The sequence below is a fragment of the Triticum urartu genome, chromosome 6A (assembly GCF_056163025.1).
Source record: "Triticum urartu cultivar PI428250 chromosome 6A, HENAU_Tu73, whole genome shotgun sequence".
NCBI classification, from domain to species: domain Eukaryota; kingdom Viridiplantae; phylum Streptophyta; class Magnoliopsida; order Poales; family Poaceae; genus Triticum; species Triticum urartu.
Genome location: NC_141878.1, coordinates 171,519,482 through 171,532,307, shown reverse-complemented (window position 1 = coordinate 171,532,307; position 12,826 = coordinate 171,519,482). Strand labels below are relative to the sequence as shown.

At 45.2% G+C, this 12,826-nt stretch overlaps 1 protein-coding gene across 2 annotated transcripts; it reads right to left on the bottom strand.

The window, feature by feature from the left end:
- Positions 1–319: 319 nt before the first annotated feature.
- On the bottom strand, positions 320–6,328 carry LOC125517572 (nuclear/nucleolar GTPase 2). Of its 2 annotated transcripts, none has more exons than XM_048682776.2 (13): positions 6,214–6,328; positions 5,884–5,960; positions 5,352–5,703; positions 4,013–4,146; positions 3,643–3,772; positions 3,220–3,380; positions 2,982–3,083; positions 2,776–2,880; positions 2,566–2,694; positions 2,348–2,488; positions 1,883–1,983; positions 1,216–1,273; positions 320–925 (listed from the first exon to the last, which is right to left on the bottom strand). In XM_048682776.2, the coding sequence occupies exons 3-13, from the start codon at positions 5,608–5,610 to the stop codon at positions 623–625; spliced, it is 1,623 nt and encodes a 540-aa protein (XP_048538733.2). In that variant the 5' UTR covers positions 5,611–5,703; positions 5,884–5,960; positions 6,214–6,328; the 3' UTR covers positions 320–622. The 2 variants fall into 2 exon arrangements, with proteins under 2 accessions (XP_048538733.2, XP_048538734.2); XM_048682777.2 differs by having other exon boundaries at positions 5,352–5,645.
- Between the last annotated feature and the right edge of the window lie 6,498 nt (positions 6,329–12,826).

The following is a 12,826-nucleotide window of genomic DNA, read 5'->3' as shown; positions in this document are numbered from 1 at the left end:
GCTTTTACAGGGATAGTAGATAGCAACAAAGAGAAAAATGTCTTTGATACAGAGAATAGTAATCAGATAGTACAATCTCTCCCTTACATTTCTCCAGCCAAATTTGTAATATGATATAGTATCATAAGGAAGCTTTGTTCGGTTAATCCTCTCCCCAAGAGGATTGGAGGGGATTGACAAGGATTGATTCGTATTTTGACTTAAAAGAGGTTTAAATCCCCCTCAAAACCCTTAAATCCACTCGGATTCACACGCAACTGAACAAGGCCGTACGGGTAACGCAGATCCACGTATGTCAACATCAAGTGGAAAACAAAAATTAGAAAGGCATAATTGCAGAAGTTGCATTTTGAACCAAATGGTATTTATCTATGTATAAAACAGGGTGTGAAATCTAACTAGAACTTGAGGTGAACAAAAGACAAGTTTTGATGTAGATGCCAACAACGCTCTACCTAATCCATCAGAAAGCTACAGATAACATGAACGATACATATCAAAGGATTGTCCCCCCTGCGTAACTGTGTACTTCATGGCAAACAGTGAATAACTTCGGTGGCACTCGTGAAGATGTTCGCGGGCAAAAATACCAGGGATCTTCTCATGCAGGATTGCTAGCCTTTCAGTCTTTTACCAAAAGGTCTGATTGCTCCGGGAGTTCACTGTCTTCGCCATTTCTGCCAAGTTCCTTCTGGCAGGGGACATTCATCGTTTGCTGCGAAGAGATAATTCCCGCAATGGCTTTCATGGCAGCAGCAGCCCGGTCACTGCTGACCACTTCCTCACCAGATCCCTCCACAGGTTCAGTAATCTTACAAGGACCATCTTCATTCTGCTGTGGCGGAGGCACAAAAAAGGGTATCTTGCCCCTCTGCCAGTCATGAAGTACCATCTTGGCTGCTGTTGTCAGATCAGGTTCCCCACCCTAAGAATCAAAAACAGAGGTTGAGAATGAAGCAGTAGATCAGCCCACTCATGGGCTGGGGCCTGGCTAGTCTAGGTTTTGAGTTAACAGCGTTCATCAATATTCTAATCATAAAAGTCAGTAGCTGTATGTTCAACTCTGAATATAGTGAAGTCGGATATATTACTTATTATATAAAGACATACAAGTGTTACGAAATTGCAGTACAGTATGTTCATCTCTGAACAGGCAAGAGAAATATTTGGCAAAATTGTAATAGGAACGGACAATATCACAAGTTTACGCTGTACCTTGAGTAGCTTTCCACTCATCTTGCTCAGCTGGACGAGAAAATCATTATCATCAGCCCTGGTGAGAGCAAGATCAGTAAGTATAAAAGATGTGTCATCTCCTCCGGCTGTGGGTTTTAGTTATTATAGTGAAGGAACACCATCAGGTCAACAATGATGTGTGACGTTCATTATGGACCAGAGTACTTAATAACCAGATATGCCAAGAGCTCCAGAGTTCTAAACATTAGGAAGACTTCAAAAGCAACGCTGTGCACAAAAAAACACAAACACAGCTAATAGGCTGCTATTAGCACTATAGCTAATATAGTTTGCAGCTGTGATATATATCATCTTTAGACGTTACTCCCACGGTAGTGATTAGATATGCTTTTATGATCTTGTTTTTACTCCGTTTATGTTATGTGCAGTTTATAAGCATGGGATTATTATTTGATGCTTTAGCACCGCTATTTAATTTTTCAGAATATTAATCAGTGTTACCTAGATACTACGATATCTCATATAGGATAGCTTCGGTGACTGCCTTTCCAGGACCTTGCCGCTAAGAAGCTTTATCAGAAGAGAAAATATGTGTGCTCAGAAAGGAACACAGCTACAATAAAAGTAAACTAGAACCTTCGGTTGTGTGAGTGCATGTGTTTGGGGAGGGGGGGGGGGGGGGTACCAGTCTTGTATTTTGTAAGCTCTTTGTAGATGCTCCTTCTTTACACGCCTTAGAACTTCCCCAATGTGCTCAGAAGCATCATCCAAATTTGTCACCCGTACCTGGTGACAAATATTAGTACGTTATTTACTAAAAAAAACTCAAAACTAGCATTGCTAAACCAGTGCTAGTCAAGAAAAACAAATATTACTGTCATTCCATAAAATAGGACAACTCTGTACCAATACCCTTCCTACAATGCATATCATGAAATAACAATATACATGAAGACATGGAAATGATGGTTGCAATTAAAGGAATATAATTACTTTCATGTTCAAATGGAAGTTCAACACTTCCTTGAAATAGGAACAAAGATGAGAACATAAAAAAAATAAGATGGGAAAGATAAAAACAGATGAAAATGCTTGAATATCTGCAATTTCAAAAAGAGAAGACAAAAAGGGCACAAGTAGAGATACATACCACACCCTTAAGAACTACATCAGTCTCTGTATCATTGTTTTGGTACACAACCCCAGGGCAATCAATTAAGAAGATTCTTTTAGTCATGGTGATGTATTGCCACACCTTAGTCTCTCCAGGAATCGGAGCTACCTTGCAAACCTACAGGTATATAAAAATTCATCAGAAATTTTTCTTAAAAATTGTCATCTAAAGGACAAGAAAGAAAAGAGAATTACAGTCTTGGAGCGTAATGTGTTGATAACTGAGGACTTCCCAACGTTGGGATATCCAACAAATCCAACAGATATGGCTTGCTTGTCACTCCTCAAACGGGCAAACTGCCTTAATACTGAAAGAAGAGATCCCTGGAAGTGGTTCAAAAGTATAAGTGCACACTATAAAGGAGCACAACAATCATAACACAATATAAAAAAAAACTCACTTACTTTTCCAAAAGACTTGTTGATGCTCGCATGGAATGCTAGGGTGGGATAGTCCCTGGACAGAGTACGCAACCACCCTTTTGTTGCCCAAGCAGGTATTAGATCACACTGAACAACAAATGAAATGTGCCCAATCATCATTATGTTGTAATGCATTGCAACAGGTAAACAATCAACATTTGCACTAAGAGCACAACTTAAAATGATACCTTATTTAGTAAGAATACCAGGTGTTTGTGCTTGGCATTCTCCTTCAGATGTTTCTCCAGATGGTAGCATCTCGTGCCCATTGGATCCCTGGCATCCAACACCTGTGGAAGAAATAACAATTTAAGCAATCAATATATACAGATACTAATTTAAAACAATATCTACATGCAGAGAAATTCTATTGATTACATAGTAAAGAGTAACTCTGATGGGGTCACCACATTGTGTAACACTGACCTGCACAACAACATCTGAAGAGTCAAGAACTTTATAAAGTTCACCCCAAATTCTTTTGCTTTGTCCCTTCTCAAACATATTATGCCTGACTAGATCCCTTAAGCCATCTTCCTCTTCATCCTTCGGCAACTTTGATGAAGCATGTTTTTCCTCAAACGCATCTAAAAAGCACAAAATAAAAGTTTACCAAGATACACAGCTATCCTTGACAAATAATACATGCAACTTCATGCAATTAAATATTACTTTAGAAAATTATGGAACTTCTTAAGACTGACACACTTATTCTTTGTCATATACAGTAGCAGATGAACAGCCAGTAGGCCAGATTTCTTTGTTATATGCATGCAAAGTTGAATGACATATTCGGCTCTAGCTCCAGAACTGGAGACCAATCTTAAAGCTAATTGCTCTGACTCGTACCTTGAGAATCATCAGCTTTCTTTATAAGAGATTCATAATCAAGACTGGATAGTTTTGGTCGTTTACGCTTGCCCTTTGGTCCAAAGGCATGCTCAAAAGGCTCAGTGTCAAGAAGATGTGCACGAGCTTGCTGTATAATCAACATGAGCGAACATATGTGAGCAGAAAAATCATCTTACAATATGATACTTCACAATAATGTGGAAGGTTCCAAGCTATTTAACCAAAAATAAAATTGAACCCAGGAGTACAAGTAATTAAGTTAAACACTAGTTTCAGCAAAATAGTGTCAGTCACATACACTAATACTCCATGAGCTGCACGTGCAAAATCAATGATCAGGATGATAGAAGTATACATAAGTGTTTACCTTCTGATGATCCTGCAGAAGCGATAGTGGCAGCTGTTTAGATTTCAGTAACACACTGTAGTTATTTGTAAGCCGTGCCTGGAGTTCTTGCCTGAAATATTCAAGTTCTTTCTGATTGATAACTCGTGTATTTCCTGTGATAACCAAAGAGGCAGAATAATGCAATCAACATTCACTGTTACACCACCAGGCTTATAATGGAATAAATTCGTATACAAAATTAATCGTCAATCATCTGCACTGCATATCCTGTGACAGTATTAACAAATTCAATCCAATAAAAATCATAACAAAGTTTGATTTAACCAACTGTTATGTAGACGATCTGATGTATCACCCACCAAGTTCACTATATGTACTGTGTCTTAGCAATTACTTGAGCCAATCAGTACTCAGACAGACTCTAATCAGCAAAAGAGCTTTAGGCATGGTAATTGCTACACTACTAACTGGATACAAAAATGAAACCATAACATCTTCTCTGCTCTCCTCATACATCTATCAAGCTCCCGACTGCTCCTAACAGCGCGTTTGGTTGGGGGGAGTTAGAGGGAATGGGAGTTTCAGATGGGTGAGACATAAAATCTCTTGATTGGATCAGGGACTTGGGAATTAAGAAGGGAAGTGGCAAGGGAATTAGTAGGCCCAACTCCCATCGATCTCTTCCCTAGGGGGACCCTGGTAATTCAACGAAGGAATGGGAGTTGACGTTTAAGAAAAATTGTTGCAGATTTGTTGGCCCAGATCACGTAGCAAAAGAAAAGGCTCTACAGAAATCCTAGCTAAATACTTGCGGAAGTATTATTTTTCCTCCAAATAAATCGGCGAGCTAACTGCTCCCTAATCTGTAGATGCAACGCCAGGCACGAGTACATCTCAGCCAAGCAGCAAGTTGCATCCCATCTGTTTTTTCAATACATACATTCAGATTTTGCTAGCAACAGATTTTGATTCTTTATCTTTCCATTTACAAACCCTTGCAGATCAATTTTCCTTTCAAATTTTTTTCTTGGCTTCACATGTTACAGGTTGGTTTCATCATTTCCGTGTCCCCTTCCTTTTCCTTTGTTCATGATAATTATTCCACAAATTATTTCCCAGACCACACCAAACATGGGATGGGGACTAATAGTCCACTTCCCAAGTCTAATCCCTCAGACAACTCCCTCTCATAAATTCCCATTCCCTTTCACTTAATCTACCAAACACGCTGTAAAAGTGTACACATCCCTACTTGATCCAAATCAACAGCAACGTAATTACCTGCCCTCGTATCTTAAGGGCATCGATCAAGTGCGCAACAAGAAAAACAAACAGAGAGGTAGGGGGGTTTGCTCACCAAACCACCGGCGGTCAGGCTCGATGCGGGTGTTGGGGAGCTCCTTGGACTGGAGGTCGTGCTTGACGATCTTCCCACCGCGGTCCCTCATGGGCCTTAGTTTGTACATCTTGAGCCGCCGCACCGTGGCCGCGGACCGGCTCCCGCCGCCGGCGCCGCCGCCGCCGCCAGCACCCTTCTTGTCATTGGGGCGGTTGACGTCGAGAGAGTGACGGGGCTTGCCCGACACATTCACTGACCGCTCCTTCTTCTTCCCCATCGCGCACTGGGGGAAGCTCTCTGGTTGGTTTTCCCCTGTTTGTTTCCGTGAGATGAGAGGAGGCGGTTGAAGGAGGCGACGAGGAGGGATAGGCTATCAAAAATATTACACATCACCATAGATTGCAAATATGTACTGGACAGCAGCAATTTGAACAAAATCATGTATTCGACAGCAGCAATTTGAACAAAAACATGTACTGGACAGCAAGAAGTTGAGCAAAAAATGTACTGGACAGCAGCATATACAAGGGGGGAGGAAGAGGGTTCATACCTTGAGGAGAGGAGGGTCTGATTCCCTCTGCCGCCGCGCCGGAGTGCCGCCCTAGACCCCTGCCTTCTCCTGGTATCCTGCAGATCGAGAGAGTACGAGATAAGCAACAATGGAAACCGGCGGCGCCGGAGATGGATCGAGGGAGGGAGGTCCGGCGGCGCAAGATCTGGAGCGAGGGAGAGGGCTGGCTCTGCAGGAGATGTAGCGAGGGAGAGGGGACGCGGCGCGCACGAGCTAGGAGAGGGGTCGGCGGCGCAGCAGAGAGAGCGGGAGGGAGGAAAAGGGCCGGCGGCGAAGCAGAGAGAGGGAGGAAGAGGGCCGGCGGCGCACCTGAGCGAGAGGAAGGAGGAGGTCGAGCGGCGCCAGGAGAGGAGCAGCGATAGGGTTGCGGAAGTGGGAAAGGGCTCGTACTGCGTGATTCCATCGATTTTATCGGGGTCGAGTGGAGGCCTAGTAACGGGTCCGACCCATGACATTCCGGCCCGTGACTGCAACCAAACACACCCTAAGCGCCCGAAGCCCATAGGTAGCTGGCGCCCGCTGCGGCGCATTGTTGGGCCGGCCCGCGAAGGCAAAGGGCAGAAAAGCGCAAAAAAATGCGACTCGCCAGGATTGGAACTTGCAACACCAAGTCTCCGGCCGAACTTAGTTTGACCACTACAGCAAGTGGAGAGTTGTGACTGGTCATAGTGCTATCAGTATAAGAACAAGTGTGGCCGCTATTTTTCTATCACTTAGGTTTTTTATTTAAAAAATCCCATGAATTTTAAACAGTTAATCAATTTTGAGAGAAATGTTTATCATTTTTTGAGAAAAAGTACATAAAGTTAAAAAAGTTCATCGCTTGTGAGAAAAGTTCATCGATTTAGAAAACATGTGATTACTACAAAAAAGTTCATGAATTCAAAAAAGTTCACGAATTCAGAAACTTTGTTGAAATTGGAAATAGTTCATCAATTTAGAAAAAAATTCATTGAATTTGAAAAAAAAATCACTTTTTGAAAAAAGTTCATCAAATTGGAAAAATAGTTCATCAAATTGTAAAAGTAGTTCATCAATTTTCCAAAAAGTTCATCGATTTGTTCAACAAATTCGAAAAAAGTTCATAGAATTTGAAAAAGTTCATAAAATTTGAAAAAAAAAGTTCATCTATTTAGAAGAAAAGGTTCATGAATTTTAAAAACGCACACTAAAGAAAACAAAAAGGAGGAAACAGAAAAAAGATACAAAAAGGAAAGAAAATGCAAAAAAGAAGAACAAAAAAGAAAAAACAAACTAAACTAATGGACAAAATAAAAGGAAAAGACCAAGCATCTGTGCAGCACGCGGGATGGATAACTTGGTGGTTGGAACGAGGCATTTGCGATCAAGGGGTCGCCGGTTCGAACCCCTTATCGCACTTTTTTTGCGCTCGCGACACTGGAAACAATGGGCCGGCCCAGTTTGGAGCGCTGCAGGCGCCCGTTTGCAAAATGCACAGTAACGGACGCCTGCAGCGCCAAATAGGAAATGCCAGGGTTTTGTAGGACAGGCGACGGGGATGGGTTGGTCGACAGGCCATCTGCTGGCCGGGCTGATATTATACTATACTTGGCCAAATGGGTCATGCCTGACAGGCCGGCTTGTTAGCACGCGTGCCTGGCCCGTGGTGGGCCGGCCCAGCACGTGATTAATCGGGTCGTGCCCGGCACGTGTGAAAGGATCGATATGGTTGACTAGAGGGGGGTGAATAGGCAACTAACAATTTTTTTGCTTTTCTTTAACAAGTTAAACTTTGCATCAAAATAGGTTGTCTAGAAATGCAACTAGGTGAGCAACCTATATGATGCAACGAGGATAGGTACACAAGCAAGCAAGAGATATGAAACAAGTAAGCTTGCTTAAATAAAGGCACGAGATAACCAAGAGTGGAGACGGTGGAGACGAGGATGTGTTACCGAAGTTCCTTCCCTTTGAGAGGAAGTACGTCTCCGTTGGAGCGGTGTGGAGGCACAATGCTCCCCAAGAAGCCACTAGGGCCACCGTATTCTCCTCACGCTCTCACACAATGCGAGATGTCGTGATTCCACTATTGGTGCCCTTGAAGGCGGCTACCGAATCTTTACAAACAAGGTCGGGGCTCTCTCCATAACTTAATTGGAGGCTCCCAACAAAACCACAAAGCTTCACCACAATGGAATATGGCTCCGAGGTGACCTCGACCGTCTAGGGTGCTCAAACACCCAAGAGTAACAAAATCCACACAAGAAAGTATGGGGGAACCAAATATCCTTTGGTGGAAGTGTAGATCTAGGTCTCCTCCTTCAATCCCTAGCAAATCAATAAGTTTGAGTGGCTAGAGAGAGAGAGATCAGGCAAGAGCTTGAAGGGCACCAATGATGGAGTGAGAGAGGTCAAAGGTAGGAGAGGAAGCTAGGTGAAGCTCCCTTATATAGTCACCCTCAATTTCCAACCTTTACTGCGAATTTAGCACTGCAGCGGTACAACCGGTCCTCGTCCCGGTACAACCGGGACTCACGGTGTATCTGCAGAACCCTACCAAGCAATACAACCGGACCAAGGGGGCGGTAGTACCGGCTAAGAAAAATAACCGGACTAACCGCCTGGCCACCGCACAATCACCGCATCAAAACAGGAGCTTGACCGGTACTTGAGCGGTGCCTGGCCGGAACAACCGTACGGCCTTGAGCTCTTGGGTGGCTAAGTCCTGAGCGGAAGAACCGCTCGGACCACCGGTGGTACCGGTCATCGTGGAACGACCGGACCAACCGGGCCACTACCGCCCAAGAACCGCATCAAACCAGAAGCGAGAGCGGTACTTGAGCGGTGCATGGACGGAACCACCGCCCCAGCTGTTGCAGAGCATGGTGGCGGTACCACCGCCCGGAGACAGCGGTACAACCGCTCGAGCACAGCTGGTGAGCGACAAGACCCAGCGGTACAACCGCTCCAGAGAGCGGTACAACCGCTGGGCAGAAACAGTGAGCAGAAAAGAAAAGAGGGGAAGAGGCAAGGAAAACTCTCTCACTCACACACACCGGAGGAAGGCAAAGAGAGGGTGAGAAAAGTGTACGTGAACTGATTCCCCCAGAGCTTCCTAATGAGGATTCCCTCTTGATAGTACAGGTACTCTACGACCAAAGAAAATAAAACCGTAGAGGACACGTCTTCGATCTTTTCCTTCGAGAGGTAATAGCAATCCGATGTAAGCCTAAGCATCGAGAACCTGAAACATATAGCACACGTTTAGACCACAAAGGGTTGTCATCATCATCCAAAACATAAAGTAGGGAAATGCCCTTTCAATCTCCCCCTTTTTGGTGGATGATGACAACAACACGATTTGCAAGAGATAAGTCAATGAAATCTAGACGGAACTCCCCCTGAATGTGTGCCCCAACAAGTACTAGCTGTTAGAAAGCATGGGCACACTTTCAGGACTAGACTCCCCCTAGATTTTATAGACTCATCACTCTGAGCTCAAAAGGATAGACAATATAATACTTAGAGGCAATAATAATGATAAAGACCTACGAATAAACGGAGTAGCAAGTCTAGCAAGTCACACACACAGCACGGAACGAAACAAGTCCACAAACAAACACAAAAACACGAGAACAAGAGAAAACAACCCAAGCAAATCCCCGAGACCTATAGAACCCTCTCCCCCTTTGGCATCAAGACACCAAAAAGGAAAAGAGCGAAGCTAGCGACCCAAAGCTCAGGCGTCCTCCTCTGACTCCTCAGTCGCATCTGGATCTTCATCATCAGAGTCGTCATCGTCATCGTGATCAGATACTTCCATGGCATTGTCAGCTGCTGCAAACGAGAATGATGGCTGGGGAGGGGCTTCATCATCAGTCCAGGTGCTATGGGTAGAGATCCAACGCTCCTCTGGGGTGATGCTCTTCTCAGAGCCACTCTGAACCTGCATGTTGAGGTGCTTCATCATTACAATTTGGCGACGCCGTGCGAGCTTCTCATTGACATGTGTCTCATACATCTTCTTCTGGATGTCAGCCTGGAGACAAAAGGTCTTCTTTACCTTGGCAGTAAGTTTGGCCACCCACGAAGGCTTGGCCCCTGGCTCCAGCTCAAAGTCCTCATCGTCAGAAGTAGCATAGACATCCTCAGGAGCATGTTCAGGGAAGCTAGGCTCGGCATGCTTCTTCTTCTTAAGGAGCTTGATCTCATGAACAGTGAGGTTGTCTGGAGAAGTAAGGAGCTCTCCAGGACGACGAACATCCCACACAGAGTTCAGAAAGCACATGACAAATGGAGCGTATATTGAGACTTTACGGTAGATGACCATGTTGTACATCTCATGCCACAGCCAATTTGACACATCAAACGTTGCCCCTGTCCCCACCATGGTCTTCATAGCAACCATCAAATCAACCAGATAGCCATGAATTTCATCTTGATTGCTCACCTTGGGTAAGAGCACATTGCGGAACACTCGGTGCATGATGTCATAGACCTTCTCCAAATCCTTGGATTCTCCAATAATCCCACGGCCCCTAATGTACAGAGGGACAAGCTTCTCCTTAGGCATGGACTCAGGAAAATCATGAGGGCGAATGCCACCCCTTCCTTGCAGACCGGTATCCTCGTACCCAATAGCATTGCAGAAAGCCCTCCAGGGAACGTGAAACAATTCATCGCGACACATGAAGGTGAGAGTGCGCGCATCATCTTCTCCAAAATGAACCGTGGCATAGAACTGATGGATAAGTTGAACATCAAAGTCACAGTTGACTGACATGATCTTGACAAGATCAAACTCCTCGCAGAGAGCTAGTGCCTCACCAAAATACTCCATGTTGTTTCTCCAATGATCAAAATCAATTGTCCACTGCTTGGCATATCTGTTCTTGTTGTGCTTAAAGAGTTCATGAACAATCCGCACTTGCATCTCATTTTGGAACTAAACAGTAACCAACGGGGAGCAATGGGAACCTCATACGGATTCTTTGAGCGGTAGGCTTCCCAATCCTTTGCTTTCCAACGATGCAACGGCATGACAACACGTTGCTTAGCAGCTGCAGACTTTTCACGGCGAGTGGGCTTGGTGGGAATTACAACTTCTTCATCATCTGACACAACCGGGCGCAAGGTCCTTCGTGCCCTCTTCTTGGTCTTGCGAGGAGCAGAGCGAGAACTAGAGCCACCTGAACACACACACACGAAAAGAACACACACAAAAAACCAACAAGGATGAGAGGATTGCACCCACTAGCAGAAAAGGAACAAGTTGCAACAACAGAGAAGATAGAACAGTGCTTAGTGGTTGATATACTCCGGTTGTACCGAATCTTCCGCCGGTAGTACCGCTCCAGCGGTTGTACCGCCCGTAGGGGTGGTAGTACCGCTCCAGCGGTTGTACCGCCCGTAGGGGCGGTAGAACCGCTGACAGTGGCACTACCAGGGAAGATAGATCTAACCGAGGCATACGAATCACACAAGTAATATTCCGAATTCTAAGTGCTGCAAACAAGACAGGAGGCTAACAAAGAACTCTTTTAAGCCATAGATCGAACACTAAATGCGGAAAGATGGGTAAAGCCCTAGGCAAGGAATAACCCTAACCAAAAACTAGAGGCAAAGAACACGAGGCATTACCACCATCCATGGGAAGAGATCGGAAGGCCTCCACGGAGAGAATCCATGGAGAGCCAAGGATCCGAAGCACGAGACACACTCCGGGGCAGGGGTAGAGATGGCCGGCGGCTAGGGCAAGAAAAAGAGGAACGAGGACGAAGGGAAAAAGACAAACCTTCAGCCCCGTCGAGATATATATATATATAGGCCCGTACGCACGCCCCGGTAGAACCGCTTAGGGCAGCGGTTGTACCGCTCGTCTGGTACAGACCGGTGGATGGAGGCGGTACCTCCGGTGCCTGGAAGGCAGCGGTAGTACCGCACGGCAACAACCGGTAGTACCGGACGTGGGTTACCGTGGGATTGTGCGGTGGAACCGCCCAAGTACCGAACGGAAACCCTTGGGACGGCACAACCCGGTACCAGCGGTAGAACCGCTCGTGGTACCGGTTGTACCGCCCGACCACCCAAGCCCAAACCAAGATCAAATGAGTGCAATCCGGAGGGAGGAAGAAGGGGCACAAAGACAGGAGAGAAACAACACCCTAGGAGAACCTAACACAAAGAGCAAAGAGAGAAAGAGAGAAAACAACATGAGAACAGCAATGCTAACTCCAACTCCCCGAAGAGAGGACGGTGGCCGAGGCCACCTATGTTTGAGTCAATTGGTATGGCACCGCGAAGAATTATCCTTGGGTCCATGACCAAAACTCGTCTTTGAAGCACAAGTACCATCAAATATGGCTAATGTGAAAGACACAATCAATTTATGCATAATGGGGGAAGGGAGAGTTCATCGAGAGAACAACACTCCCCCTATGTCCATGCCTACACCTAAACTAGACAACAAGTTGAGCGTGGTAGGGTGTGCAAGGGTTCAAGCCACATTGCTCGAATCAATGATATTTAGCTCATGCCTTAACTCGCGAAATCTTGCTTCATCTAAGGGCTTCGTGAAAATATCTGCAAGGTTGTCATGAGTGTTGACATAGTTGAGCACGATCTCTCCTCGTCTAATGTGATCCCGGATGAAGTGATACCGGATCTCAATATGCTTCGTCTTGAAATGTTGTACCGGATTGAGAGAGATCTTGATGGCACTTTCATTGTCACACCAAAGAGGCACTTTGTCACAAGTGACACCGTAATCCTTTAAAGTTTGCCTCATCCATAGGAGTTGAGCACAACAACTACCGGCGGCAACATACTCCGCCTCAGTGGACGAGAGAGACACACAACTTTGCTTTTTGGAAGACCAACTTACCAAAGAGCAACCAAGGAATTGGCACCCTCCGGAAGTGGACTTCCTATCTGTAACACCCCTGATATAACTTTCCCTATT

What these genes read in the sequence shown, in the direction of transcription:
- LOC125517572 (XM_048682776.2), bottom strand. Translation starts at nt 5,610, where the DNA reads ATGGGGAAGAAGAAGGAGCGGTCAGTGAATGTGTCGGGCAAGCCCCGT. An exon ending in TTCTGCAGGATCATCAGAAG is followed by an intron (nt 3,773 to 4,012) that starts GTAAACACTTAT and finishes TTGATTATACAG; the next exon opens with CAAGCTCGTGCACATCTTCT. An exon ending in ACACATTACGCTCCAAGACT is followed by an intron (nt 2,489 to 2,565) that starts GTAATTCTCTTT and finishes ATATACCTGTAG; the next exon opens with GTTTGCAAGGTAGCTCCGAT.